Source organism: Parus major, chromosome 4 (genome assembly GCF_001522545.3).
Source record: "Parus major isolate Abel chromosome 4, Parus_major1.1, whole genome shotgun sequence".
Classification (NCBI taxonomy): Eukaryota; Metazoa; Chordata; class Aves; order Passeriformes; family Paridae; genus Parus; species Parus major.
The window spans coordinates 15,835,608-15,862,992 of NC_031771.1; the positions used below are offsets into that span (position 1 = coordinate 15,835,608).

The following is a 27,385-nucleotide window of genomic DNA, read 5'->3' on the forward strand; positions in this document are numbered from 1 at the left end:
CTGAATACAAATAGGAAAATGTCTACATTTACTAGTTCTGTACATCAAGCAGCTCTTTGTTCCTTAAGTAGCAGGAAGGGTTTATGCATAAAGTTATGTATAACTGAAAGAAACATATTGTTCTGTATATGTTTACTGAATTCCCTCTGCCTTCTTTTTGCACTCAAAGGGGCAAAACCTCAAGGCCATTCCTATAAATTCCTAGGCATAAGTCTTTCAGTATTTACTGTGCTTAACAGTAACTAGAACCCCCAGAACTAATTTTTCTAGTAGCTCCCTAATTCTCTTTGGCAACTGAAAAATTGACACTCTGGCATGGTTCATTGAGATCTAGTGGCATTTGCTGCTGAGACCAAGAGAAATTATTGCAACACTGTTTGTATCATTAGAAGCAGCATCTGAGGAATCCAAATCAGCCAGCTGGGCAGTTTCAGAGGTCTCCTCTTCCCTTATCAGTTAACTTCATGCTGCCACTGGGCAGTAACAAAGAGCCAAAAGTACATGTGGCCCAAGGAAAGGCACGAACAATATAAAACCATGGCAAGAAATCAGGCAAAGTCAAGCTGTTCTCTCCTGATAACCCTGGAGGTTGAAAAATATTAGACTTAATTAAATGAAAAATAAGAGCAGTCTTGTATGTGTAGTTTGTCTTTGTGAAAGGTCACAATGTTTTTAAAAGTTCGCAGCTTTTGACTGGGATCAGCTCAGGACTTGGACAACTGTACCAAGGTAGAGCAACACTTGCTGTGTGTTCAAGCAGAAACCTCTGCCAAGTACAAGCTGTTAGCTGTAAAACAGAGGTGCTTTGCATTAAAAATAATTGTAGCTGGAAAAGGTGCAGTCAAGGAAATAGTGACTTCTTTTTTTTCCTGGAGATCATCTTCCATGCCAAATTATCTATTGATCCAAGAGGCTTAGCAATGAAAAACCATTTGACGATTTTTCTGTCTTTGGCACTTTTTTGTAGCTGTTCTTAAGCCACACATAGATTCACATAGAGTCAAACTTTCTGTTTATTTGGCACTTCTGAAAAGTATTTCAGGTATTCACAATTCCCTGCGTGTGTTATTTGATTTGTAGGGTCCTAGTCCCACGACTAATTCTGTCTGAATTGGCCACAAAATATGCAAACCCTGATCTGCATCTGTTGAGAACCATATTCAGTGCCATTCTCTGCTACATCAAACAGATCCTCAGCTCTCTTTCTCTTATCTGGACCTCAACTCCCTTCCTAAGCTATGATGAGTTTTCTTACACTTAACATTTTTACGCTGGCTCACTAGTTTGCTGGGATTCCCAGTCCTCACACTTCTTCAAACTCCTCAGATCCTCTCTTTTTCCTTCTGTTGGAATTGTCTGTACTTTTACATCCCATTGAGAGGTTCTAAACCTTTAATGAAGTCTCTTCTTCTGCTCCCAAATTAGGGAAAATGTCTTAGGTTGTTCCACATGGGGAGTCCAAGTCTAACCTTGGTGTAGAGAAGGAAAATGAGTCTGCAGGAGTTTGGCTGGCTTTTTTTTCCAAACCCATCAATATACAAATTGCTTCCTGTCACAATCATCCCATAGACTTCTTGGGACTGTTCCACTTTTAAAGGACCAATGGATTGAGCTGTGCCAGGCAGTCAGAGCAAACTGCTGCTCCTGTGTTTACCAACAGGACTGAAAAGCTTTGATGCAAGAGGAGAGAACCACACTGACCAAAATACTGCTTTCTCCTTGAGAGAACAGCAGCACCTCCTCATTGCTCTTCCCCTCTGCATACACCTGCTGTGCATAACCACAGAGCTTCAAACACTGATCCTTTCCTGGCTTCTTCTTCATTTTCCACAGTGTCTAACTTGGTGATAAATATGCTTTCCAGCCAGGAGAGAACAGATCAATTAGTGAAAAATGTGGATTTTCAGACTTCAAAGATGCTCCTGGGTTTAAAGAAGTATTGATGCCTACATTTCTAAATTGAGCAGAATCTTTTTTCATTGGGAAATTAGAAATGGAACAGTTCTGCTGCCAGCTTTACTATTTTAAGGTACTCAGGAGTCAAAGTACTTAAGCAATCCCTAATTTTAAATCACAGTTACAAAAAATATTTACTGAAGTACTATGTTTCAGGGTTAATCTTCTGAAATTCACAGGCTTGGAGGTAAAGCTTGGGGTTTTTTTACAGTTCTATGCTATTTTCTCAGTTCTATTTGGATCCTTTTGATAGCTGGCCCAGGTAGCAACAGGACAACAGAAGCTGATAAATCAGAAACTGCAATCATTGCTCGAATAAGGAAATCTTTGCAGCAGTGTGAATTTGAGCCAGAAGAATGGATTTTTTCCTGTTTTTTCTTTTTTTTCACTACAGCAGCAGTGTGTATTCTTAGCAGTAAAACACCAGCCATGTTTCAAAAAGTCACCCTACCCTGCCACATTGCAATTATGTAAAAAGAGGTGTCTGTCAAACATGTTTAAACCCAAAATTGCATAGAGATTAAAAATAAAAGCCATCACTCAAGTGGTGGGAATTTCAAACATCCCTGGGGGTAAAATCTTTACAGAGCCATATAGAACAAATCTATAAACTCAGTTCCCATTCATATCTCTGCAGCATCAGTCAGCAAGCCTCAACTATGCCCTCCAGGTGGGCTAAAGAAATTGGTAAGTCTTGTGCAGAAGTAAATTATGTGTTTGTTGGGGGTTAGGTGTTTCAGATAATATTTGCTTTATATAAAAGAAGGGAGAGTAGAGCAAGATTTCTAACAAATTTCATGATACTAAGAAACAGTTTTTGTTTTTTCCCTGAAGTATATCCTGGAAATCAGCCTTGAGGGCCTCCTTTCTTCTAAAAGAGACACCTGAGGTTGAATATCTACTTCTATCCCAGGAAAAGGACCTAATTTCTCAAAAGAGACTGACAAATAATGGTTTCAATGGAGGAGAATCACAAATCCCTCACTCCAGTTTGTCCTCCTTCCTCCATCAGAGCAATCCAGCCTCTAGAATTTGTTGAAAACTGGTCAGCCAATCTCAAAGCTGTGGTGTAACCTGAGCCGAGGGGAAGTCTGGCCTTTCACAGCACAAAACACCAAAAATATTTTGGTCACTGTGCAACAGTGTTTTAGGAAAGCTGAGGAAGAGGAGGCAACATCCTGCCTGCATGCAGTCAGCCCCTGGCACAGGGACTAAGTAGGCAAGAGGAAACAACAAAGCCTTGAGCTGCCAAGGTGGAGTGTGACAAGTATTGTAATCCTGAGACTGTCCATGTTCCAAAAGGGAAGCTGGAGTTTCTTGATTTTCCCAGAGTTATTGATACACAAATTCGTCATTTGGGAGCAGACAGCAGCACCACCTTTTATTTTACAACATGTTTGGAAAGGGTGCTGCTCCCAGGAGGTGGAGGTTGAATCTGTTTTCCCCATTTAAAAACATTTACACAAGTCATTGACTTGGTGTAAATCCCCAGCATTGGTGTTCTTGTTCATTGGTGATCTCCAGTGAGGTGACAGAGCCCCAGAAAACCCAGCTCTGTGCTGAGCGCTCCCCTAGACAGACCCATGTCCAATGTATCGACCTCTGGAGAACCAACATGTTCTCCGGTATCTCTTTTTGGAGCCCAGACAAGAATGTGGCCCTTTGTACCTTAGATATCATTTTGCTGATGAGATAAGAATATTTTTATTCTGTGCCTTGTTTATTTAAATGTCAAACCTTTAAATCAGAAGTCTCCCTCATTGTGTGCATAAATCTGGTGGAGCATCAAGGGAGTTGGGAGCACAGGCGATCTGAAGACAGTAAAAATGTCAGTAAAACTACACATCCTGTGTACAAATGCATTTCTAATTGCTGTTGTAATACAGTCTTCTGTGAACCTTTTCTCTATTGCTATGGACTAGCTATAATATAAAAATCTCTTGACTGTTTAAATGATGTGGCTAGGAAGAAGATTTCTCCCACTGAGAATGAAGACAATTTAGAATATAGAGCAGAATGAGATAAGATGAATATTCAGAAACTCACAGACTAAACTTTTTGCATGCAGATTAAATCATAAAAAAAATGCCACTGCCTGCAGTACCTACTCTTGGTCATAACTGCAGTATTTATAATGGGATATTAAGCTTTAGTTATGTTACTGTCTTAGGCTACATAAACCACCAGGAAAAGAGAGAATAAATAAGGTTCTTGCAGATTACTTAATTGTAGCAAACAGGAAGCTGCAGTAATCACAATTTTGCTTTGCAAGGAAATTCCATGGTTGAGAGGTGGTGGGATGGATTCGTGAAGGAAACGGGACTAGCATTAATTAGTCTGTCCCCAGTAGGCCATTAATCAAGATGGGGTAAAGCCTCAGTAAACTCACAGACCTCTCCTCAAACAGGTAGGTTACACAGTGGGAAATGCTCTAGCTCCACTGAAGTAAACTGCTGGTCACCTCCTGGGGATTTGAATACTTTCAGAACTGGGAAGGATGGACACAGGTCATGTTCTTCTTCACAGGGACTAAGTGCACATGATCTGAGATGGATATGTGACCTTATAAAGCTGATCCAGAGGCTGACTTTTCCCAGGTCAAGGGGGGTTACTGTTGTGGCAGTAACCTTTACCTTGAGTGTACATTCTAACAGATAAGGGACTGTAAAGTAGCATGTCCATTCCAATTGTCAGGTAGGAATGCTTCCTAGCCTGTAGTGACCTATTGGAGAGAGGAACTGGGACTATCACCTGCAAGTTGCTCAAATATCTGACACTCAAAAGCTCCATCCTTGTAGGCACAGGAAGGACAATGGCTTGTAGTCCCCCTGAGCAGGATGGGATTTGTGGGCTGTCTGAGGTAAGAATCTAATAATTTGGCCAGCAGCCATGGTGCCAGATAGCAAAAAATTCATTTGCTTTGCAAGCAGTTGATTATTTGTTTTCCATTGCCATGAGTAGTCTTATCATGGCTTTTATGGCTTTCAGAAACTGTAGTTTAGTCTTACCTGTGTTTCTTATTGCACAAATTGGGAATTTCCCAATTACCCAAATTACCCAATTTAGAGATGTGGGCTGTGTGTCACTTGAGCTAGTGCTCTACATTCAAACTGCAGCAAAAGCTTGGTCAGAGTCACCATGAGACTACTCTCAGTTCCTCCACATGTGCCAGCTGTAGGACACTGGAAAGGTCTCTTCCTCTCCCATTTTTTCACTGTCCTTTCAAACCCTTCTACTATCTTCTTTCTTGGGCTGTGAAAGAATTTAATCTTTCACTTCTCACTTTCCCAAAGGAGCCTGTAAGGTTAGAGTTCCCTGTAGCCCATTTGAGTGGAATGTGCTGTCTCTCTCTCAGCACCCTGACCTTCCAACAGCTGCTTATAGGAAAATAACTAAAGTCAAACCAGGTCTACCTACAGCATAAGACAGGTATCATTGTCATGGCAGATGCTTTTGTTTTACAAGGAGATTCAAAACTTTTTACTCTTGACCATGGCTGGACATCTTCTGCCTGCAATCCTTGGCCTCTCTCAGAATTGTTCTTTGCTTGAACAAAGAGTAAGGTATTTCCATCCAATTATTTTCCTGCATTAGTAACAGGATTACTAGAAATCCATTTTTTCTTTATAATATCTTTCCACGTTCAAAGCTGAGGAGTCTTTTAGCAAATTAATGTATTTGGCTACAGTTCTGCACAGGCATATAAGCCCAAGATAAGCTAAAACTGTTTTTTAAAATTGATTTTTTTTTCCTCAGGCAATATTTTTATGTTCCCCCTCTAATCTTTAATTGGAAGTCAGAGTTAGCATATTGATAACTTGGCTCACTCTCCATTTAATTCTGTTTTGAGTGCTGATAAACTAATTACACCATTTTACATAAGGAAGCACAGGCTGAGGAAGCTGAAGCAATTTGATGCCAAAACACATTGCCCATTAAGATGTATCATGCCAACTGTTACAAGGACATACTTACTGTGGTCCAACCAACCTGCTGACCCAGGTCTGTGAAATACAGTGTAACGATGGAAGAGACGGCAAGGCTTTGGATGCTGATGGAATCCTTCAAAAAGGGCCCATCTGCAGTGGCAGAAATGGAAGAGGAGATGACGTGGACAGCAGGTACCCTCAGGTCTCAGCATAACGCTGAGCCTGCCCTGCTACTGGTCCAGCTGTAGGCCCAGCTTGGATTCTGATTTACTTTGGTGACTTGGTACTTATCCTCCAGGTTAGCAACTTAGAGCTCTTCCATGAGGGTTATTTCCTTGTCATTTTAACAAAAGCACGAGGCTGCTGTGACACAGGGCAGCAATGTGTGACAGCTGTACACCACTGTCTCTGTTAGCCTGGCCCTTTAGAGACAGGCTGTGCAATCACACAGACAACTCCACAGAACACTTCTTCTTCTGTCCTGCAAGACTAATGGCAAGGGCTGTGTCACACAGCATCTCCCTCACTGACATATTTTGCTGAGGCATTCTCATTCTCAGGCTGTTTTACAACAGGCAGCACCTGATGATAAATGCAACTTCTTGGGAAAAGGCTCAGAATCCAAGATTTCTTTGCTAGCTGTCTGACCTAGGCAGACCAGGTGTATCTGAGCATTACATTACTGTTTGCAGTATTCTGAGGCGTCTGCTTCCAATCCTAATGGATCTAGAGTGTGCAGACACACACATGAAATAACAATATTTGGTTTTATGGTTTGTTTTTTTATATAAGTGGTAAGCTGGATATTGGAAAAATCCAACACCCACTGGCACAGGATGTTGTCATGGCTGCAACACCTCTTTGCTCTTTTCTTATGTATGGTCTCCCTTTCAATATACATTTGTTGACTGTTTACATCAGTGAGGGTGCTAAATTCCATCAGGTGCTGAGTCCTCATTTTCTATGGCTTTGCAATTCTACACATCCACAGACCAAACACCAAACAGCCTCTGGCAGCTTTATCTTCCACTGCCATGTCCACCAAGAACTTGTGGACTGACAGAGAGGCTGCCTCTGGCAGCCAGCTGCATCTTCTGGCAAGGCAGTGAGTAAGGATTGAAACGGGTAATGCAGTGAGGGAAGGAAGGGAGTGAACAGGCTTAAAACTGCCTTGTCTTCATTATGTGATCATACACAATTCTGGAACATTTCACTCAGTGGCTATGAGAACCATTAGGCTCTTTCATTAATGAGAAAACTAATAAGCTAATAACTGATGTCACTTAATGAGAATGTATTAACAGTTCACCCAATAACAGGTATAGAGAGAGCACTGCTGTGAGGAGGAGAACCTGCCAGAGGATCAGTGATACATTAGGTGGCTGTGTTCAGCCATATGAATACTCACTGCGTTCTAGCTGCAGGCCAACACGGGATGGGTACCACTGGGGACCTGTTCCAATCAGAAAGCATGGCTGTTAATTTCATGATAGAAAAGCTAAATTTCTCTTAGGTTTAGGTTTGTTTCTTTTTTTCATCTGATAGCTATGAAAGTGAGATAGAATAAAGAAAACAACTCTCTTCCAGTCTTATCTGTACAAGGAGAATATAAGAGAGCTGGGAGGAGCGCACAGTACACACATTAAAGCATAAATCCCTTCTCCCATTTCAGTGTTGGAAGGGCCAATCTCAATGCTGAACACTCCATCAGCACAGCTTGTGTGTGCAACAGTGGGAAATATAAAGAGGATACTGTTTATTACTGTATTTGCCAAAACCCTGTACTAAATGTATCAGTCATGCCCCTCCTTCTAAAAATATGCCTGTGCTAGAGTCTGGTCCAGGACTTTGTGTTTCCCATTTAGGAATGTAAAACCTGACTAGGGATGTGCAGCTTGTATTAGTTCTCAACCACAGATTAATCAGGGAATTAGAGACACAGAAAGTAGAAGCACATGGATAGCTAATACTGGGGTGACCTATGACTTCCTCGATGCCCTCGACTTGAGGATGTTTCCTAGAAGTAGATTTTTACATGCTCTAGTTTAAAGGTCATTCCAAAACGCACAGTGGCCATTGTTATTTGATTCCCTTTGGTGATTTTGAACAGAGACCTGTCAGGTTGGTAAAACAGGTATGGGTTTCCAGATGCATTTGTTTCCCTTGGTGTCAGAGTGAGCAGGTAATTGCCACCGACACACTGCAGAGGGGATTGTGGCTCTTTAAGTTGTTAACTTGGCCAGCTCTTTAGTTCCTCTATACAGAAGGTTGTGCTTCTGAATTCAGCTGTGCTGCTGAATGGACAATACAAACACTCCTCCTTTGCATCACAAGGACAAGTAACTTTGCTTAACCCATACACATTCTTTGGTTTGCTGTTGAAGGTTTTTAGGGCTGACCTAGCACATTTCTGGGCTGACCTGAAGCAACGTGGTGAGAACTTCCACAGCCCATGGTGTTGACTGACATTTGGGGGAAGCAAAGATTGTCAGAGAAAAGTGAGGAACTTGATGCACTATTCTACCCCAAACCATTTCTACCACATTTGTCTTTACTTCCTTTGATACACCTGAGGACAGTTGATTGCCTGAAAGGAGATTTACTTTGTCTTTTCAATTCAAAAAATTGGTCAGGTTTTTTTTTCAGACATATCTTACAACTCTTAGTGTTCCTGTGTTTAAGGTACAAATATTCCCATACCTCTAAAAGGAAAAAATTGTTCACAGTGGCTGTGATCAAACATGGAAACATTTTCCCCAAGAAGCTGTGGGATCTCCTTCCCTAGAGGTAGTCAGGCCACTTCTGGGATGACCTTGAACACTCTTACAGGACTTTAAAGTTGGCCTTGTTCTGAGCAGGGAGCTGGATCTGGAGATGAGCTCTAGAGGTTGTTTCTACCTAACTTACTTCAGGATGATGAGGAGAGCTTGCTCACTCCACCAGCTGCCAGATGGAGGGGAAGGGAGCTGTACACGGTGTGCACTGACACTCAGCACACTCTCATTTCAAAAGCACTTGGTCTGACTTTTGTAGGCAAGAACAGGCATTAGATGAACCCATGAACCAGGGCTAATAGCAGGAGGTGAGACATCCATCAAGTAAGTTGCAAACATTTTTTTTCAAGGTACCACAACAATCCATGGCTATTAAAGATAACAAAGGGAAGATAGAGAAGGAGCAGCTGTCTGACTTGTCAGGGAAGATATGATTTGCTCCAGGACAGCAGATATCAATAGTTATTTGGGAGCCTGAAATGCAATGTATTTGTGTTAAATTGGAATCTTCCCCTCAGCTCCCCCCTTCATATTACAGTATGTTTCAATAAAAGTCAATTTACCTGATCCTGTGGCAATGCTCTTTTAGGTATGGCTCATAATCTTCACAAGGGCAAACAGAGGTTGTGCATTTAAGCACGTCATCCCACATTTCCAGTCCTTTAGCCTCAGTACACCATTATGTTCAAACATACTCAAAGATTTAGACAGATGGAAGTGTGCCTTTGCTGCTGCTTGTCTGCAGTGACCTTGTTATTACATCAGTGTGTCTCTGGTTTCCAGGCCGTGCTTGGAAATCTGTGTATATTCTTCTGGAAGGATCTGGAATTAGCTGTTCCTTTCCTGCTCTTACTGTTGGTGGAGGGCCAACAACAAGTGGAAATGCTAAATGGAGTGGGGGACAAAGTCCAAACACATTTCTATGCTGGTTTGAGTGAAATCACCAAAACTTCCCACTTTCAGTCTTTACTGTCAGCAGATTTTAGCAAGGCTGTTCCCAAGTGTTAGCTGTCCAGGGTCCTGCAGAAACCAGCATTGTTTTCTGGAGAGAAGTGTGACCCCCAAGAGTCTGCTCTCCTAGCTTGATAAGGCTCATTTCTGATAGGAAATCTCAGACATTCCTAGGCATCCCTAGGCTCACCATTTGGTAACAGTCAGACAAAGAGGTGCTGGCCCCACCTGTCACCACTTATTTGCCTTCCTCCTATGACTATTTTCCACAGGGATCCTCCAAAAATCTCACTAGAACAGCTCTGGATTTCTGTTTGGCAGTGTGGGAACATATTCCAATCCAGCCTGCCTATGGCAGAAACACATTTCTCTCATTCCTACAGCAGGAACACTTTCTTTTCTTTAAATAGTGAAAAGAAGCCAAACCAAGGGACTAATTATCACTTGTATTAATTCTTCCTACCGCCTGTCAGAATGAGGGGTTGATGGCTCCCCTGGATATCCAGAGGCAGGGCTGTCTGACAGAGCAGCTTTACCTGCCATCAGCAGGAGTTCAGGAGTGCATGTGGAGAGTTCTGCTCCCAGTCAGGTTAAACACACACGCTGGCTAAAGGCAGAGGCACAGCTGCAGCTGTGGGCAGCTCTTGACGGCCTCTCTGCACTCCCACACCTGGCAGAGCCTCCCCTTGCTTCCAGCCTACAGCTGAAGGGTTTCCCTTTTGCAGGGCTGTTTTGGGGGGTTTTTAAAAGTGTTTAATTCCCAGTTTTTCTTATTAACATTTTTCACTGCTGCCTCCTGCATAAATTAATGGCAATCCAAGACCACGGGTGACAGAAGTTTATCTTGTAACTCCTGTTTACTTTCTGACATTGTGACAGTGCATCAGAGCTCAGCCACAGCAGGTCACAGTCTCTGCATAATCCTTGTGGTTAGCAGAGCTGTTCAGCTCCCTCATGCAGGGTTTACAGGTTTGGATATGTATTTCACACTTGGAACAAAGTTGTAAAAATAACATTTCAGCTCACTTATATCCCAGAGTGGCTTTGACTTGGAAAAGCAGATACAGACTGCCCAGAGAATAAGAGTGGCCATGATGGTTCAAACCACAGGTCTGTTTAGCCAATATTACATCCTCTAATGTTTAGTCAATATTGTGGTTCCTCCACATCTATTACATTTCTGAGCATTTACATAAAACAGCTTTGGTTCCTCTCTTCTCAGCATCACTGGACAGCTGCAGAAATGTCTTCCTAGTTTTACATCTCTATTTGATTATTTCTACTCTGCTGGCTTATCCTTCTCTGGAGGACTGTTTGCCTCAGACCCCAATATGGTCACCCCCCAGCTGCAGGCATATTGGCGCCTGAAATCTTTGCCCATTCCTCAGCTGAAAAGTCATTCACAAACTCCTTGAATTTAAGTTACATCAACTTCATTCTTCTTCACTGAGTAACCTGATTTAGCTGAGGATGTCCCTGGCCATGCCAGAGGGCTGGACTAGATGATCTCTCATTATTTATTTCAACCCAAACTATTCTGCAGCTCTGTGAGTTATTCTGTTATGATTCAGGCAAAGTTATGTCTATGTGTACAGGCTTCCATTAGTCTGGAAGTGTAAGCAACTATGACAGGTCTTAAGTCTTTGACCATATTTCATCTTACATTTATCTTAAGAAAACCTTAAAAATTAAAAAAAAATAATTAAAATTTTAATTCTATAATGCTTAAGGCATCATAATTTTTACAAACAGGATGGTACTTGCTTGGAAAGCAACTCAACATTTAACCTCTTTTAAAAAATGGATATTAGGAAAAATATTTAATTTTGTGTGGGTTATTTGTTGTACCTGTCTGCATTTAAAAGAGAAATTAAAATACAAGCAAACTGACAGGACACATAAAAACTGACGGCCACCTTTAATTTTCTCATAGCCAGCTATGGAATTACCTATTAATACTGGCTATAAAAAGGAGATGTAGTGCTGTCAAACAACCATACAAATACCAGTTAAAATGACAGCCTCAGTGCCATGCCCAACTGGCAATACCACTGCACAAAAATGCACAGAAAACCAAGTACCACTGGTCCTGCTGCCCACATGGTTTGTTTTTTTTTCACTGCCTGTATACTAGAATCCCAGTAGATGAACCAGCTAATCAGACAATCCTAAGAAACAAGGACAATTTAAAAAGCCCCTGTGCAGCTTTAACACTGTCCAAAGGTACTCTATCCATGTAACCCTAACTGACCTTAATGTATGCTCCACCACTTAAATATCACAAGATGTTTGGAAAATTTAACAGCTAAGAATCTAAGTACTTAGTATTTTTCAATAGTTGTGAAATTGAAGGAATTGACCTAATTTTTATTAAGTTTCATAAAGAATCTTCTACAAAAAAAAAAAAAGTGTGCTGTCTGCTCTGCAGTAAATTGCCCAATGAAATGCCCATTTATCACAAAGTATTTATGAAGTTATGTGAGCCTGTATGAGAAAAAAGGTAACATTATGAAGACCTCCCTTGCTGGGGAATTCAGTGTGTTCCTTAGAATGCAGACCTCCAAAAGCTATTCTACTGGGGAGAGAGGAGCCTGAGAAATGCAAAACACAACTGACACACACAATTTGGAGATAATTAGCAGATTGACTTTCCATCATCAGCTAATTTTATTACCAGTTAAATTGTTTGCTTCTCATTGTATTTCACCACCCATGCATCTCTAATAACAAATAGCCTTAATAATTACAAGCAATACCTGCTGTGATATGAATAGGGTGATATGAACAACAAAATTACTATAATCAATCATCAGCAGCATGTTGTTTGAATTTGCAGAAATAGCAGAAATTCCAAGGAATCACTGCTGCACCAACCTCCCTTATCTGATCACAGAAATGTTGCACATGAGCTGAGAAGTGTAACAGCACTTGGTCATGTGAACCGAGCCTGGCTGAAATGCATTCCACCACCTTAACCAGATGGCAGTCTCCATACCCATGTAGCAGTAAGAAGAGTTTGCTAGGAAAGATTCACATTTTGGTATCTGTGGGTATGCTGGGTTTGTGCATAATATATAGACAGGCGGATTAAAACTTGCTGATGTCTTTCCTTGACAAGTAAACACTGAACAAATACAGTTGTCCCTTGTCTGTGACCTTAAGCAGTGGCCATGGTGTTGTGTGCCTTGGTTCCAGCAGCCCTGTTTGAGTGTTCCCAAGAACACTCTTTCTGAGAAAGCAAGGATAGAGACATCACCATGCTAGCAACCACAGCCTTTGCAGGGCTGAAGGTTGTGTACTCTTGCTTCACTGAGCTGACAGCAGGAAAACCAGGATGTTGAAATGACTCAAAGCTATTGCTTTCTGCTTTTATTTGGAAAAAAAGGCTGTGTGATTTATTGTGCTAACATTGCACTCAAGTGATTCCTGAGCATGACAGCAGAAAGAAAAGCACACCAAAGAAACCACGGTAAAACTAAGCTCGGCCACAAGATCAAGAGAGAAAGTATCTGAAGTGATTACTCACTGTGCTTGCCTCCACTGTAATAAATGGCAGCTGCTGAGAGCTGCAATCTTGAACGACCGGCCCACTTGAAGAATTGCAGCAAGCCTGGGGCAAGCAGGGCCACAGCATCTTTTCACATGGCCCCTCTCTAAAGGCTCTCTTTGGCTGCAGGCCAAGAGATGTTTTGCTGCTTTGACGCACAAAGTGCCAGCACAGTCACCTGGGTCTCTTTTCCAGGGCTAGTGCAGAGGCCAGCTCTGGCCAGGCTCCCTCCAGGTACCACTCAGCTGACACCAGACTGAACTCCTGAGCCCAGCAGGCTTCACAAGGGTCAGGCTACCAATTGTGTGCTGCTTCCACCTCTTGCAAAGTCTTTAGGGCACAGGGCTGACCCTATTTCTGGATCCAGGATCATTCAGCTGGGCTGTGTTTCCCTGGTAGAAGGACCTTTGAGAGTGTGTATCCAAATATTTAAAGAGCAGGAGCAGATCTTGAGCTAGACCCATGTTTTTATGGGAAGTTAGTGGAAAGAGCAGATCCAATGTGCCGTGTTCAGTAAAATTTTATCAGAGTACTGAAATGGATGTTGTTTTTAGTGGCTCCATAGCTGGGGATAAATCCCTTTTCTTTGTCAGCTTTTTTCTCTGAATATTTTTTCTGATTTGTTTCATTTGTAAGCTTTGCAGGGAAGATCTTTGGCCATGTGTTTTACAAAGGCACCCTGAACTCTAGTTGCTATGGGGACACAAAAAAGCACTTTCTTAATGGCATGTGGAATTTGAAAAATTAGCTACTTGGTTGTAAGCATCCATTTCTTTCCTCTAGTTTTTGCAATACGTGAATTGATCAGGCTACAGCCACACTGCTGGCCAAGGGGCAGCAGGCAGTGAGCTGGCTGAACTGATGTCTCCAGACACACTGGCTAAGACCAGCAGTGCTAAGAACAGGGTCTGTCCCAGAAGCAGGACAGCATGCTCTTCCCACAGGCTACTAAGCAAGTAAACCCCAGCCTGATTGAATATCTAGCTAAATTCTTCTTGTTTACCTGTTCATTTGATTATTCACACTGCCCTTAAGTGTTTAAATTCTGTGACCACCCATTTTTCCTATATAAAGTCATGTAATAGTTACCCTGGCAGCTCCACTGGAGCCTCACAGAGACTGGTCCAGAAGGTTTCTCAGACCATATCTAATGTCTCTATAGCACAATGCACATAATTCCTGCGCCCATTCCCCTTAAAAAAACTGTCAGAATTTTGCCTTTCTTACCCAGGATCTGGCAAAAAAGGATATCCCTGTCCACATGTTGGCTCTGGGGAGCAGTTCAGCTGCTGTGACTGTGCCCAGTTGTGAAGCTCCAGCCTGTGGGACTCTGCACTGCACCTTGAGTCACAAATTTACTTGTCTCCATTTTCATTAAAAAAAAACTTATATAAGTGCCTGCACTTGTTAAGGAACAGAACACTCCCCCCATGCCTTTTTTTTCCCCACTGAAAATAATTTGAAGTCTCATACTTCAGTTACATTCTGATCAGCCAATAATGGACAAATTTCTTAAGAGTCAGCATAGTTTTTCTTAATGGAGATTGATTCTTATTAGTGGTAAACAGAATATTATTTGTCATTTGGATGTCAATTTATGTCACTAACAGATTGACCTTTCAATATTCCTTCTGAAGCTGCCTGCAACTGAAAGCAACAGTGGAATTTCAGACATGCAAAAAAGCATCGGAAAAAAAAACAAAACCAAGCATGCAACATTTAGACACATATGTTAATATTTTTCTACATTGCTTTTCCTTTGCACTTCCAAAAAATAAAGGAGAAAAGGGAAAAGCCAGCCCTGTGCATTTCCATTTTCCGTGTAGCCTGCTGCAAAAAGCATAATTAATTTTGATCTTTCTGAGTGAATTTGCATTTAAATTAATGTGCGTGGGCAAAGGAAGGGAAAGGGAATGAGGCTCACCTTTTATTTCATTAATACCAGCCACAGACCAGAATACAGAGAAACAAGAAAATAGGTATCCTGACAAGCATGGAGCTGGAAGGAACTTTCCCATGGGGGTCTGCTCTTCATCAGTGCAGGGAGGTGAGGGGGAGCTGAGTACGTGGCGCTGCACAGGGCTGGCCAGGACCGCAGTGTGACCCCCATGGGGCAGTGTCACTGCAGGGCTGGCCCCCTTGCCCTGCCCTCACTGCCCCTGTGGCACAGTCACACCCTGCAGGGTGGCAGGGCATGGTCAGTGCAGCTGGGCTCTGCCTAAGAGGTTTGGGGAGTCTTTGGACCAGGGAGAGCCACATCTGTCACACGTGCACTGTAGCAGGGCTGGGTGTGCTTTGCATTCGCAGAGAAGTCATGTTCTGGCTCTGAAATGCCAGCCCAAATTAAAAGAGAGATGAGTCATTTATGCCAGGTGAGGATCTCTATTCTGGTAGTTATCATTGCCTTTGATCTCCACAAGTCTGGAAAGGCTAACAAAGATAATTGTCCAGGTATCAGGGAATGTGAGACCTTGAGCAGGATTCTCTTCCTAAATATGAGTTCTGTCAGTAAAGCCTTCCCACGAAGGGCAACACAAACCCGAGAAACTGCACATTAAGGAACATACATTTGCCAAACTAAATAGGTGTCTCAGAGATGAAAAATACCCTCCCTTCTCTATCTTCTTGTCCATCATTTGGCATGGGATTTCTAAAAGCACAGGTTACTATTTGGTGGTTTATGGAATCGCTTGCTGTCTGTCTCAATCCATAAATGCTCAAGTATCTCTGCTGGTGTGGAGTTGCCAGCCCAGACAAGGTTTTCAGTGGCAGCAAAGCAGAGCATTTGAACACAGGTATCTGTCCACCCTCGTGGTCTCAGGAAACACAGGCAGTAAGATATTAAGGCCTGTTTTAAAATGTTCCTTTTAAAACCTTGTTCCGTGCCAAGTTCTGAGGGAACAAACAGTGCTGTGCCTTGCAGTGTCATAGATATGCTGTGCTTCAGGACACTGATAACACAGGTCACTGCTCCCTCGCTTCAGAAAGCTCTGGTGTGACTACTGCCACAATCAGCATGGCTGCTGAGTACATTTAGGTAGCAGCTCTCCACAGAGCTGCAAGAGGGACAGAGAGCAGAGAACTGGTGAGGTCATTGGTTCAACCCAGTGCTGTTTGCCCGCTGCCTGAATGCACTCTGGTGCCAACAAACGTTACAGCACGACTGGGGCCCTGCTGGTTTTATATTCCAACATCAGAAAGTACACAGTGGTCCAGCAATCACAGCTGATACAGGAAAGATGGCTCAAGAGCTTATTTGTGCCTTTCCCACTGATGTACTGGGCATAATCCTACCCCAGGCTCTAGCTGTTTCTTTAAAAGCATTCCACAGTCAATTAGCTAATAAAGTATGCTAAATCAGTATAATTTTCTTTCAATATTGACTATCCAGGGGATGTTGCTTTCTCCAGCAACAGCTAATCAGGATGCTTTTCCCCGCTGACCCCCAAAGCAGTGTGGTTTTGTATCTAATGGCCACACCAATGCCATCAACAATTAACTGAGCGCATCTGAATTGACATGATTTCGTCCTCAGAACAAATTAACTTCTCATAAATTCATTGGTAAATTCACCAACTTAATTCACCAAATTAATCCCCACTAACAACAGGGCTAAACTGTAATTTCTCCAGGAGCAGTGAGAAAAAGGCAGCAGATCAGACACTAGCATGGGAGCCAGAGGCTGTCATGTTCCCGTGTCCTTCCTGGGAGAAGTTTATAAGGGCTGGTTTAACTCCCGCATCCCACCACTTTACTTAGGTTGTGGAAAGGCTTTTGTACCTCAGAAGCACTGCTGTGAGGCTTGAGGGAACCTTATCACTCTCTAGAACTTCCTGAAAAAAGTGGTAGGAAGATGGGGATCAGGGACTTCTCCCAGGCAACCAGTGACAGGATGAGGGGACCCATCCTCAAGCTGAGCCAGGGGAGGTTCAGGCTGGACATCAGGAGGAATTTCATATGGAAAGTGTTCCAAACATTGGAATGGACTGCCCAGGAAGGTGGTGGAGTCACCATCCCTGGAGGTGTTGAAGAAACAACAGAACACGGCACTCAGTGTGGTGGTCTAGTTGACAAGGTGGTGATCTGTCAAAGGTTGGATGCAATGATCTCAGAGGCCTTTTCCAAACTAAAAGTTGATCAGCAAAGTACTTTTCCACATCTTTACAGACACAGCTCATTAGGGACTTGATTGTGGTGATACAGCTTGGTTTTCAATCTCATAGCTGAGGGATGATGTTTCATCCCAATGTATACGCCAAACAAGTCATGGCCTTCGAACACCTCAACTGCTTCCCCTCTGTAAATGTGATAGACACAGCTCATCCGGATTGTTTGTGCACTCTGAACCTGCAGTCTAATGGCTGAACATAGAAAAAAATATTGCCTCCACTAGTATGCATTTAAACCAGAGCAACATACACTGTTCCAGTATAACTCAAACATCATTTGTTTCAGTGGTGAGTAATTTTCAACAGCAAATATATTCAATATCGTTGAGACTTGGGGACAATTTAGGAAGAGGAAAAACTCTGCTACATTATTTTTACTGTGAATCATTTGTTCACCTTCTTGTTTTTGATGCGTTGCTTTCATTAACTTGAAACAGTTGCAAATACCAAATTTTGTTTGAAAGCTTTCTTATTTGGGTTGCTCTTAGGGTTTCTTTCACACCATGCACAAATAAGAAAATAAAAGCAGAAACAGACTACAGGTATGAGAGAGGGCTTGCATCTAAACAAATGCAAAACAAACCACTATCACAGGGTGAGATCTTTCACGTGAAGTTCTGAACAGCTCTTCTTGCTCTTGTGCTCACCTGACCCTCCCCCTGGAACTGCAGCTACTTGTTACATCACAGCTCTTGGCCCCACAGAAGAGAGGGGCTGCAAAAGCACATCCAGGGAATCCATGAGGATTGGGGAAAGTGGGGGAAAGTCTGAAATTAGAAGCCGAAGCTGCTGCCTCTACTCTATCCTGTCTAGCAGAGATGACACCACAGGACTTGCCATTTATTTCTCTTATTCTCAGAAGTTCTTCAAGTAGGTAGGTTCCTCTCACTCTGGCAAGGGAGATTCACTTCCTCTCCTGTTATCCATTGGCTGTTGGCTGTCTTTCACAAGAATTCCTGGGACATTTCATACACATCCATTCCAAGCAGCTCTTTGTAAGAGAAGCTGTTGGACCTCTCAGTAAAGCCATGTCCCAACTTAGGTGTACAAAAGTGCATGGACTCCTGTGAAAATCCTGATGTAGATGCTGAGCACATTCACAGGCTCAGGTGAACTTGACCCTGCCTTAATCAACAGACACCTGTCTTATTAATGGACATGAGATTCTTTTCACACTAATGAAGGCCCACTGGGGCTTTTAGCATCCTGAGTTCCTTGAATGAACATTAAGCCCACGAGTCTGCTGAACACCAGGTTAACACTGGAAATGAGTCTGCTCTTCAGACAAAAAACATTAATATGTGAGTTTAAATTGGTGTAGGAGCAGTTTTAAACCCAAAACTACTTTGGCATCTTTTTTTTACAGTTGAGTAGGCCTTAGTTCCTCAAGACTGAATATTCCTAGGGCCTGGATTACTTCTATAGGGCCTTCTACTGTAATTTTCTCAGTTGTTCCATAAGAACTAATATAAGACACATTGTAAATAATAACAAGCAATTCTGGTAAACAAATTTTGATGTTTTTTTCATTTAGATCTGTCAATTAAATCTACTGTAAAGTCAAGAAAAGCAAAGAATCAAGCTATGAAATTTCCTTTTCTTAATGAGGCATTTAAATAGCATCTCACATTTGTTCTCCAATTGTTTACATAGGATGTCATTTGTGATGCATTGTTGGAGCCCTGTAAATCTCAGCTGGGAACAATATCCCAGAGAGCAGAGGGGGACAGTTCTGCTTCAAGCCACATCTCAATAGATGCCTTTTCTTTTATTATGTTACTCATCTGTAATCCTGCTAATGAAATGCAATAATATCAGATGCAGCAGCTGTCAAAAGAGAGAGAAATAATAGGAATTTTCATTAAACTTTTTCAGTTGATCTTCACTCTTCCCACTGCTGATTTAAATATTGCTGGTTTTCTGAAGGTCATCTTATTTCTGTAAGGATTTAATGGATAGTCTGGCTTTTGTGTTTTAGAGACCTTACTCCCTCTGGTTCAATAGGTCATTAAACATATATTTAAGTCATTCTTTGTCCCAAATGTTTCTTACAGGATCACAGCCAAAAGAGACAAAAAATGCCAAGGTGGATGAAAGGCAGGTTAATTATTCTTATTTTATAGATGAGAAAATGAAGCTCAAAAGGGAGGAAATGTCTAGTGCACAACCAACCCCTGTCAATAGCATGACTCCCATTGGTCAAGTCTGAAAGACCTAAGTCTTAAACATCACATTCATTTCAGCATTAATCAGGAGATTTCAAAAGTCCTAGGGGACCTTCTAGCTTTTATGATTATCTTTTGAAGACCCAGCATCTTTTAAGCATCTGTCTCTGAAAGTCTTGTTTAAAGTTCTCTGTGCCCTGCTTCTAAATCAGCTTGGTGAGCCAAACGTCCACCCCAGTGTCCTAATTTAATAATAAAATATTTTTTTGCAACTGTGTACATATTTCAGAAAGTGAAACATCATGGACACCTGATCAGATGCTTTCCAGACTTTTAGTGTCTATTTCTCCACAACTTTTAATGAGATTCAAGTGCTCAGCAGAGAAATGAACTGCAGATGCCTGGTCTGGTGCTCCCTCTCACTGTTGTTATCTCAGAACCCCAGCTAATAATGTCCAAATGCAAAATCTGGGTCTTAGCAGTGCCAAGAGGCACTTGTAGGGCTTTAATGGGAGGCTTATGACCACAGCTCAGGATGCACAATAGTGTCTGTGAAGTGCACAGAACCTTCTGGAGGGCATATGGGCTCCAAGCATTGTCTATCCCTCTTGGAACATAGCCAGAATTGTTTTTTCTGTAATTCCAACACAGAATGGGGTGTGGGTTGCGTAGTGCCTGAGTATAAGGTAAATCTTCATTCACTTTGTAAATTAAAATCATAAGGTTAACTCAGTTTGGCTTCTACTTTCTTTTAAGAGTGTTAGGTCAATGATGCCATTCTTATTTCCTGACTGGCTGTTGCAAAGGACTGAAAAAAATTCCCAGCTTTCACATGAGGGCTTCAATTATTCTGACAGCCAAGCCATAAATTCAGGTCACATGAATCTGTACCAGCAGACAGACTCCTGTATTTTGTATAGAAAGATTTGCACAGATAAGCTGAGAGGAGGTCATCCTCCTGATGCTTCTCCCTGCACAGCATAGAAATGAAGGTACTGGATGGGCTGGTCTTGTGACTAAAACCCCATCCTGAGGCAAGAATTTGGGTCCCTGTTCTGACAGGCACGTGCTGCACAGGCAGGAGGCAATTTACTCACGGATGAGCTCTCTGATTGTGAGCTGGGAAGGAAGAGGGTAGCAACCAGTTTGAGTTTTGTGGCAGGAGCTGTTGCTTACTTTGTGCTTAGAGCTGGGAAGCAAAAAGTAAAGAATTTCAGAAGATAAAAGCCTCACTGTGGCAGTAACAAGAAATTCAAGGAGTTTCTAATAAACTGGGTTGTATTGACAGGCACAGAGAAGTAAAAAGATCTTAGAGTTGTGTCATTTGAGGGATACTGAAATTCATCAGGAACTAGCATCCTATTGATCTCTGCTGTGTGACTAAGACAAAAGAAATATAAATTATAAATATAGTATGGAATAAATACCATGCTTCCTCCTAATCCAGTAATTTCCATTTACAAAGTCAACACAGATGAATGAGCAATTTACGCTGATGAAATCACCGTACTTCTTAGTGCCCATTTGTAATAACTGCCCATCCCCAGCGATTCGTTCATTGTGTGATTTCCAATTGAGTTGTTATGAATGCAGAGAGGGGAGAATTTATCAAAAACAATAGCTGGATGTGAACGCCAACCCAATGTGCTCTGAGAATCCATACTGGGGACGTAATGCTGGGCCTCTGAGCTCTGCAATCAGACGCCTGCACAGCAGGATATTGTCTGTCCTTTGGAAAACTCCTTCATATATGGATTCTGGGCTAGTGTGAACTACTTAGGACACAATCAGGGAGGAAAGAGTTTGAGATCTGATAAAAGCTATAGACTTTGTAGCTGTCTTTTTGTCCAGGGAATGTGTCCAGCTCAAGGTGGTTCACGGTGGGATCAGATCATTGCCCTCTTTCAAATATCTTGGCTTTCTCAAAGCCTGATCTCCTAATATAGGACAGAAGAAAGATCCCTCTGGAAGGCTCTGTGCCCTAGATATAACTTACTTGGGTCTCTTTAGTTTTTGAGACACACGGCTGATTGACAGGCCAAGACTATGAAGTCAACTTTGCTGAGCCATAAATAGCATAATTCAGCTTCTCTGAGTCCCCAACAGATGTATTCATCAGGCACATGAGTCTCTCCAGGCATCAAAATTGACAGATTTCATTAACTTTCTGCAGCCTGAGAATCCAGCTGTAATAGACAGTGTGGAGAAATCAGAGGAACTGCAGGTTCTCAGCAAGACTGTGTTATCAGACAGTCCTGATTATACAGAGCCGCTGGGCAAGGACTGGCTTAGCAGTCACCGCTCTCCCTGGTACTGCTCCTAATGACTAATCCCCACAGCATCCTTTCTCACCTCTCTGAGCCTTGCAGTTTAACATCACAGCCAGCCTCCAGAAGGGAATTACGTGATGCAGTACAGTCATCCTTTCCAGCAACAGCTCTGCATCCCACTCTCGTGTGTCAACACAGGCCTGGCAAAAAACAGCTACTCCCGATGCCCTTGCTATTGGAATCCTGCTACTAGATTTCAGGTGTCATAAAAACCAGAAAAGTTGCACATTCAGAGCATGAAACCCTTAGTAGCCTTTTTAGAAAGGAGAAAAGTACTTCCTCCACTAAAGAATTAATTTTAGTACTCCTTGTGCCTTGAGCTGTGCTCACAAAGCCTGCCTTGTGATTTCTAAGCAATAGGAGATTCTCCTCCTTGCTCTTCACCCTGCTATCTAGACTTCTGCTCTTCTGTGTTTTGAAGATCTGCTTCAGGGTTCTGGGTGAACAAGAACATGTTGGTTTTAAAATGCTGCTCTCCCTGCAGCTGCTGAGGACTGAGCTGAGCACTGCAGATAGGCAACCGAGGCTAAAAGTGCAGTAACAGGCAGTAAGAGGTCATTTTGAAAAGGGAAGAAGGGATAATATGCCCAGGGAAAAGAATTGTGTGATGTGGTACTTCTGCTTATGTTTGCCTTCTGAGACTGCATCTCCTTGCATTAGGCAATAAACCTTTTACTCAAGCACCTGGAAGTCAGTGGGAGTGTTTGACAGGCTTGGTGAAATGGTGTGGTGGAAGGGTGGAAGTCTCTGATCCGCCTCTGTGCAGGCAGTCAGGCAGGGTGTGCTCTGACCAGGCGGTGTGCAGGGTGACAGGATCTGCAGGCTGCCGGCTCTCCCATGGCTCCTGGGATACAGGCAGGATGAGAGCCGTAGGTAAAACCTGGCAGATGACTCCTAACACACTGCCTTACTGTAAAGAGGAGGCTGAAAGAGAGATTGGTCCCATCATGAAGAAGGAATTGCACTGTCTTTTTCCTTGTCCTCTCTCTAGAGAAAAGCAACAGAAAATATTTCAGCAGCATTCCAGGGAACATGGCTCCCAGGATCACTACAGAAACACCTGTGAGGAGCAGTTATAAGATGGTATAGCAGGATTCTAAAGTTTCATATTGTTCAGAAATTATGCTGTTTATTCTTGAGTGCCATCTACTGACAATTCCAGTCTTAATGGCTTGCTTTCATTGATATTGTTGATTATAAAAGCCCTATATAACTTCTGTTAGCTTTGATGTTCTTTATTCCTTGAGCACTTTCTTTCCCTCTGCAGACCAGGATACCCTTGACATGATGTTTTCAGTTATCTCTTGGACTTCTCTTTTCCCTTCCACCCATTACCAGGCTTCCTCCCTTCCCTGCCTGCTCCTTCTGCCTAGAGAGCAATTTCTGCCTTCCCTATGCTCGCCCTTCTGGCTTCAAAATGTAGCTGCAGTTGTGCTGGCCCCCTTGAGCAGGAGGTTGCCTCTATCAGTTTGTTACAGCACTGCTGAGATCTTGTTTCCCCCTTTCCTTTCAGTTCTTCCTCTTCTTTCAAGACCTTTTTCAGCAACTTTCATGTTAACCTTGAAAATATTTAATGATCACTGACTCCACTATATTACCTATTCTAGAGGTATTTTATTTTAGTTATGTGATACTTGAATTAGCATTATTATTACAGTTTTTCATTTTCTATCTGTAAGATTTCCTCCCCCAGCAGTCCAATACATTTTGCAAAGATAAAAATAAATTAAAGGTGAAAAGTTATTGCCAAGGACAAGAGCTCGGGAAGTTTAGCCTACAAGATATTTCTTTCTCCATTGAAAACATAACCTGTATAGATAAAGAAAATGCCAGGTAGCTAACTCATTACAGGCAACTGAGAAAATGGGTCAGGAGACTTCTTTCTCATACACTCAGTTTTTGGCTTGGTTCCATCTCTGCCAGCTAGCCAGAGGAATGAGAAAATTCTAGTGAAGTTTCCTAATGCATGGCACCGTTTTGATTGAGGCTTCTTTGCCCGTGCCTCAGACAGCTCATCATGATGGCCAGTGATGCCCTGACACTCAGCTGCCTCTCAGTTTCAGGCAGAAAATATCAAGCTGTACAAGTGTAGACATTTGCCCACAACACGCTTATATTGTGGAACTCCTTCCCAGAGGGTTTTGCTGAGGTCAAAACTCTAAGTAGGTTTAAAAAGGATTAGACAGATCCATGGTGGGCAGGTGTGGTGTTTGCTATTAAGCATGACAGCCTGGCTCTAGCATCTGTTACAGAAAGCCCCTGTAGAGCTGATGGCTGGAGGGGGCTGCAGCAGGGAATCTGCTGTTCTGGGCTGACCCCAGTTGGTGCTGCCAGTCCCCCCCATGGGCAGTGGCTACAGCAGCCACAGGGCATGATTAAAAACAGCTTCACTCTGGACAAAGCCTTTGAATTCCCATTAAAATAGCACTTTGTCTTAAACAGTTATTCTCCACGAAGATCCCTGAATCTCCAGTGTTAAAACTGGATTCCCCCCCTGAACTCAATGCCACAAAAAGCACAAGGTTAGGCCTTCCTGAGGTTGTTTCAGCAGAGAGAGTTTTGCTGAAGTGAGGGCTGAGGAGTATTTCCATATTTGCTCCTGGAATTCTAAATCCATATTCTGCCTTTTGTATAAGCACACATCCGAACTTATATTTGGCTAACTTAGAAATTACTTATCAGTAAGATAGCACGTGTCACTTGTATCTAATTTCTTTTATTTTAATGACTAACTAATTTTATGCAATTCATAATCCAGTCTCTTTCCTCCTTTCTTGAATCAGGCAGCAAAACCTGATCAGTGACAGAGATGATGCTTGTGAATTTGCTGCACAGGGGTTCCTTTCACTGAAAGGCTGACAAGATACCAGCTGAGGAGAAAGCTTAATTGCATGGGTGATCAAAGGAGAATGTATGAAGACAGGGAGACTGTAAGGGGGTGTGCGTAGGAGTGTGTTTTAATGAGAGATTATAGGGAAACATGTGAGTCTGGCACACACAAAATGACAGAAATGAATGCATGAGCTAGTACAAAATAGCATGCTAACCAAAGGCATCCACAGATCAGCTTCAGCCCCTTCTCAGCCCTTGCTTAAGAGAACTGTATTCTATTATCTGTCATCCCACTAACTATACAAAGAGAAAAAAGTGAAGGTTTGATCTTTGCAACTGGGAAAGGAGTGGGGGGGGAACCTCATGAGACAACAACATCCAGGCTGAACTGGGAAAGAGAGATCAAAGCACTGAGCTGAAATGTGAAGAAAGGACACAGGACACTGATATGGTGTACTCTCAGGAATGGGATGAATTGATGTAAAAAATGAGAATTTAAAAAGCATTGAAGACACTTGCCAACCCTTGCATGGGCTGTAACACGCTGCACTGACAGAGGTTTGGTTTGTGATGTGCACTGTGCTTCGTTGTACACTTACTGTCTTACTTTATACTCAGCTCCACTTACCTCACTGGAGGTACTTGAGGAGTAAGATGCCTCTTAATATCAAAACAGGTGCCATTAAAGTGGCTTATACACAATCTCACATCATTTTAGCCCAAATCCATTAAAAACCTCATTACAGTTATACTGGCATAAACCTCTGTGCCAGTGTTCTCCAACTGATTTAAACTGCATCAATATAAACCCAGTTTCAATTGATTTAAGAGATTCTAGGCAGAAGTGCACTGCATTTGACAAACTGATGGGAGGACATACCCTTATTGAAATATTAAAACTTCTGCACTCGATCTTATCATATTCAGCAGTGTGGCTTTTGAACTTTTGCCATTTTGTATTTTACAAGCCCTTACAGGGAGGGAAAATAAGTAACTTTAGAGCAGTCAGGTTAACAGCCTTTCACTTCATCAACTGAACCCGTGTGCAACCACAGATGCCTTAAGCTTTAGTGTTTTATAAAACTATAAGGACACAGGAGAAGCATAATGCTTTTTCAACTTACCCTACTCTGAACTCAAGCATATTAGTGGCTGACAACCTTTTTTTTTCTTTTTTTTCCTGTAAAATGCATCTAGCCTTTAGTTGAACAAACCCTGTTTTTATGTTTTTATTATTTTTTTTATTAAATAAATATTTTTTTTTAATTTAAAAATAATGAAAGCTCAGTATCTAAGATGCCATCCACTAGACCAGGCTTCTCAGTGCCCCATTCAACCTGGCCTTGAATCCTTCCAAGGACAGGATATCCACAGCTTCTCTGGGCAGCCTGTGCCCATGTTTTGCCACCTTCACCATAATTTCTTCCATGTATCTAACCTAAATCCAGATGTTATGTAATCACTCTCAAGATCCCCACTACAGCAGCTTTCTGATCCACATGGTGAACCATTCTATTGTTGTTGAAGTTTATCCAATATAACACTGAGAGAAGAAATGCTGTGCTGGTCTTGAAATGACACCATGTAATGTTAAAAACAAGATAAAAACTACTTCCCCTCATGTGCTGGTAGTGATAAATTATGCAGTTCTCTCCTTCCAGTCTCTCCCATCTGCAACAGCTACAATAGAACCTTAGTTCAAACACTATTCTTATTGAGTGCTGGAGCTGTCAGGCTAGTCTCTGCTTTTGTGTGAGATTCATGAAAAATAAATTTGACAATTTCTCTAAGTGAAAGGCCTCTAACCATGTCTCCAGCCTGGTAACCACAGTACTTACATGCTTTGTGAAATTTGTGTTTCACATCAAGAAGGGTAGATGCTGGAGATACCTGGAAAAGAAAGCAAAATACATGCAGATTAATTTTTCTTTATTCTTCACTTTGGGATCCCTTCTCCACTCCTCTAATGAAGAGATGTTTACATTTGTCTGCAGCCCTTCAGGCTAAAATGCAAAAAAAAATCAGCAAGTTTGTTTTCACAGGTTGGTATGTTATTGAGGATTGCTCAAATTTGACTTATACATCACGTGGACCACCACCTCTGCTTGGTCAATGGAAGGGCAAAATAACAAGGGTCAAGAGGGAAATCTGCTGGCCCTGTCTGATGCAATAATTGCTCCCTAGATCAAACCAGTAGGAAAACTTGAAGGGTTCAGCTTTAAAATTAGGTTCAAGCATGCTGAGGTCCATGTCCTAGAAATATGGAAGTGTTCTGTGGAGAGGGCAGTAGCAAAAGTAGTAGGTTCTGCTCTTTCTGCCTGAAATGAATTTGCCTCTGCATGCTTTTGTTCATGTGCACTGAAGCAATTCAAGTTTTACAGTTTTAGAGGGCAGTCTGGAGGCTTTTTAGGCTTTGTTTTATTATGTATATTGATTTCTTAATATACTTTGTACAAATTACCTGAGAAGCACATTTAGAACTTACTAAAGCAAAAGACTTAGATTTGCCTTTTGTTTAGAAGGAAAGGCAATGGGACTCTTGAGGAAGCAGCATGTTGAGCTACTTATTAGTGGATTGTGACAATAATCATGCAAATGAATAGAGAACATAACAAATTCTCCTAGTAGAGATCACTTAGTACCTTAATATAGGTCGTTCTGTTGAAAAGACTGAGTTTGGAGAAATACTGATGCAACAAAATAAAGCTGCTGACTCTAAAGCAACCAATCAG

At 42.1% G+C, this 27,385-nt stretch overlaps 1 protein-coding gene across 1 annotated transcript in view; it reads right to left on the reverse strand.

Moving 5' to 3' along the window:
- The window catches only part of TECRL (trans-2,3-enoyl-CoA reductase like), a 59,103-nt gene that overhangs the window by 18,973 nt on the left and 12,745 nt on the right, over nt 1-27,385 (reverse strand). The window contains exons 2-4 of the mRNA XM_015623577.2: nt 26,492-26,543; nt 7,294-7,338; nt 5,932-6,035 (exon numbers count right to left, since the gene is read on the reverse strand). Coding sequence (XP_015479063.1) covers nt 5,932-6,035; nt 7,294-7,338; nt 26,492-26,543 — 201 coding nt within the window. The remainder of the gene's footprint in view (nt 1-5,931; nt 6,036-7,293; nt 7,339-26,491; nt 26,544-27,385) is intronic.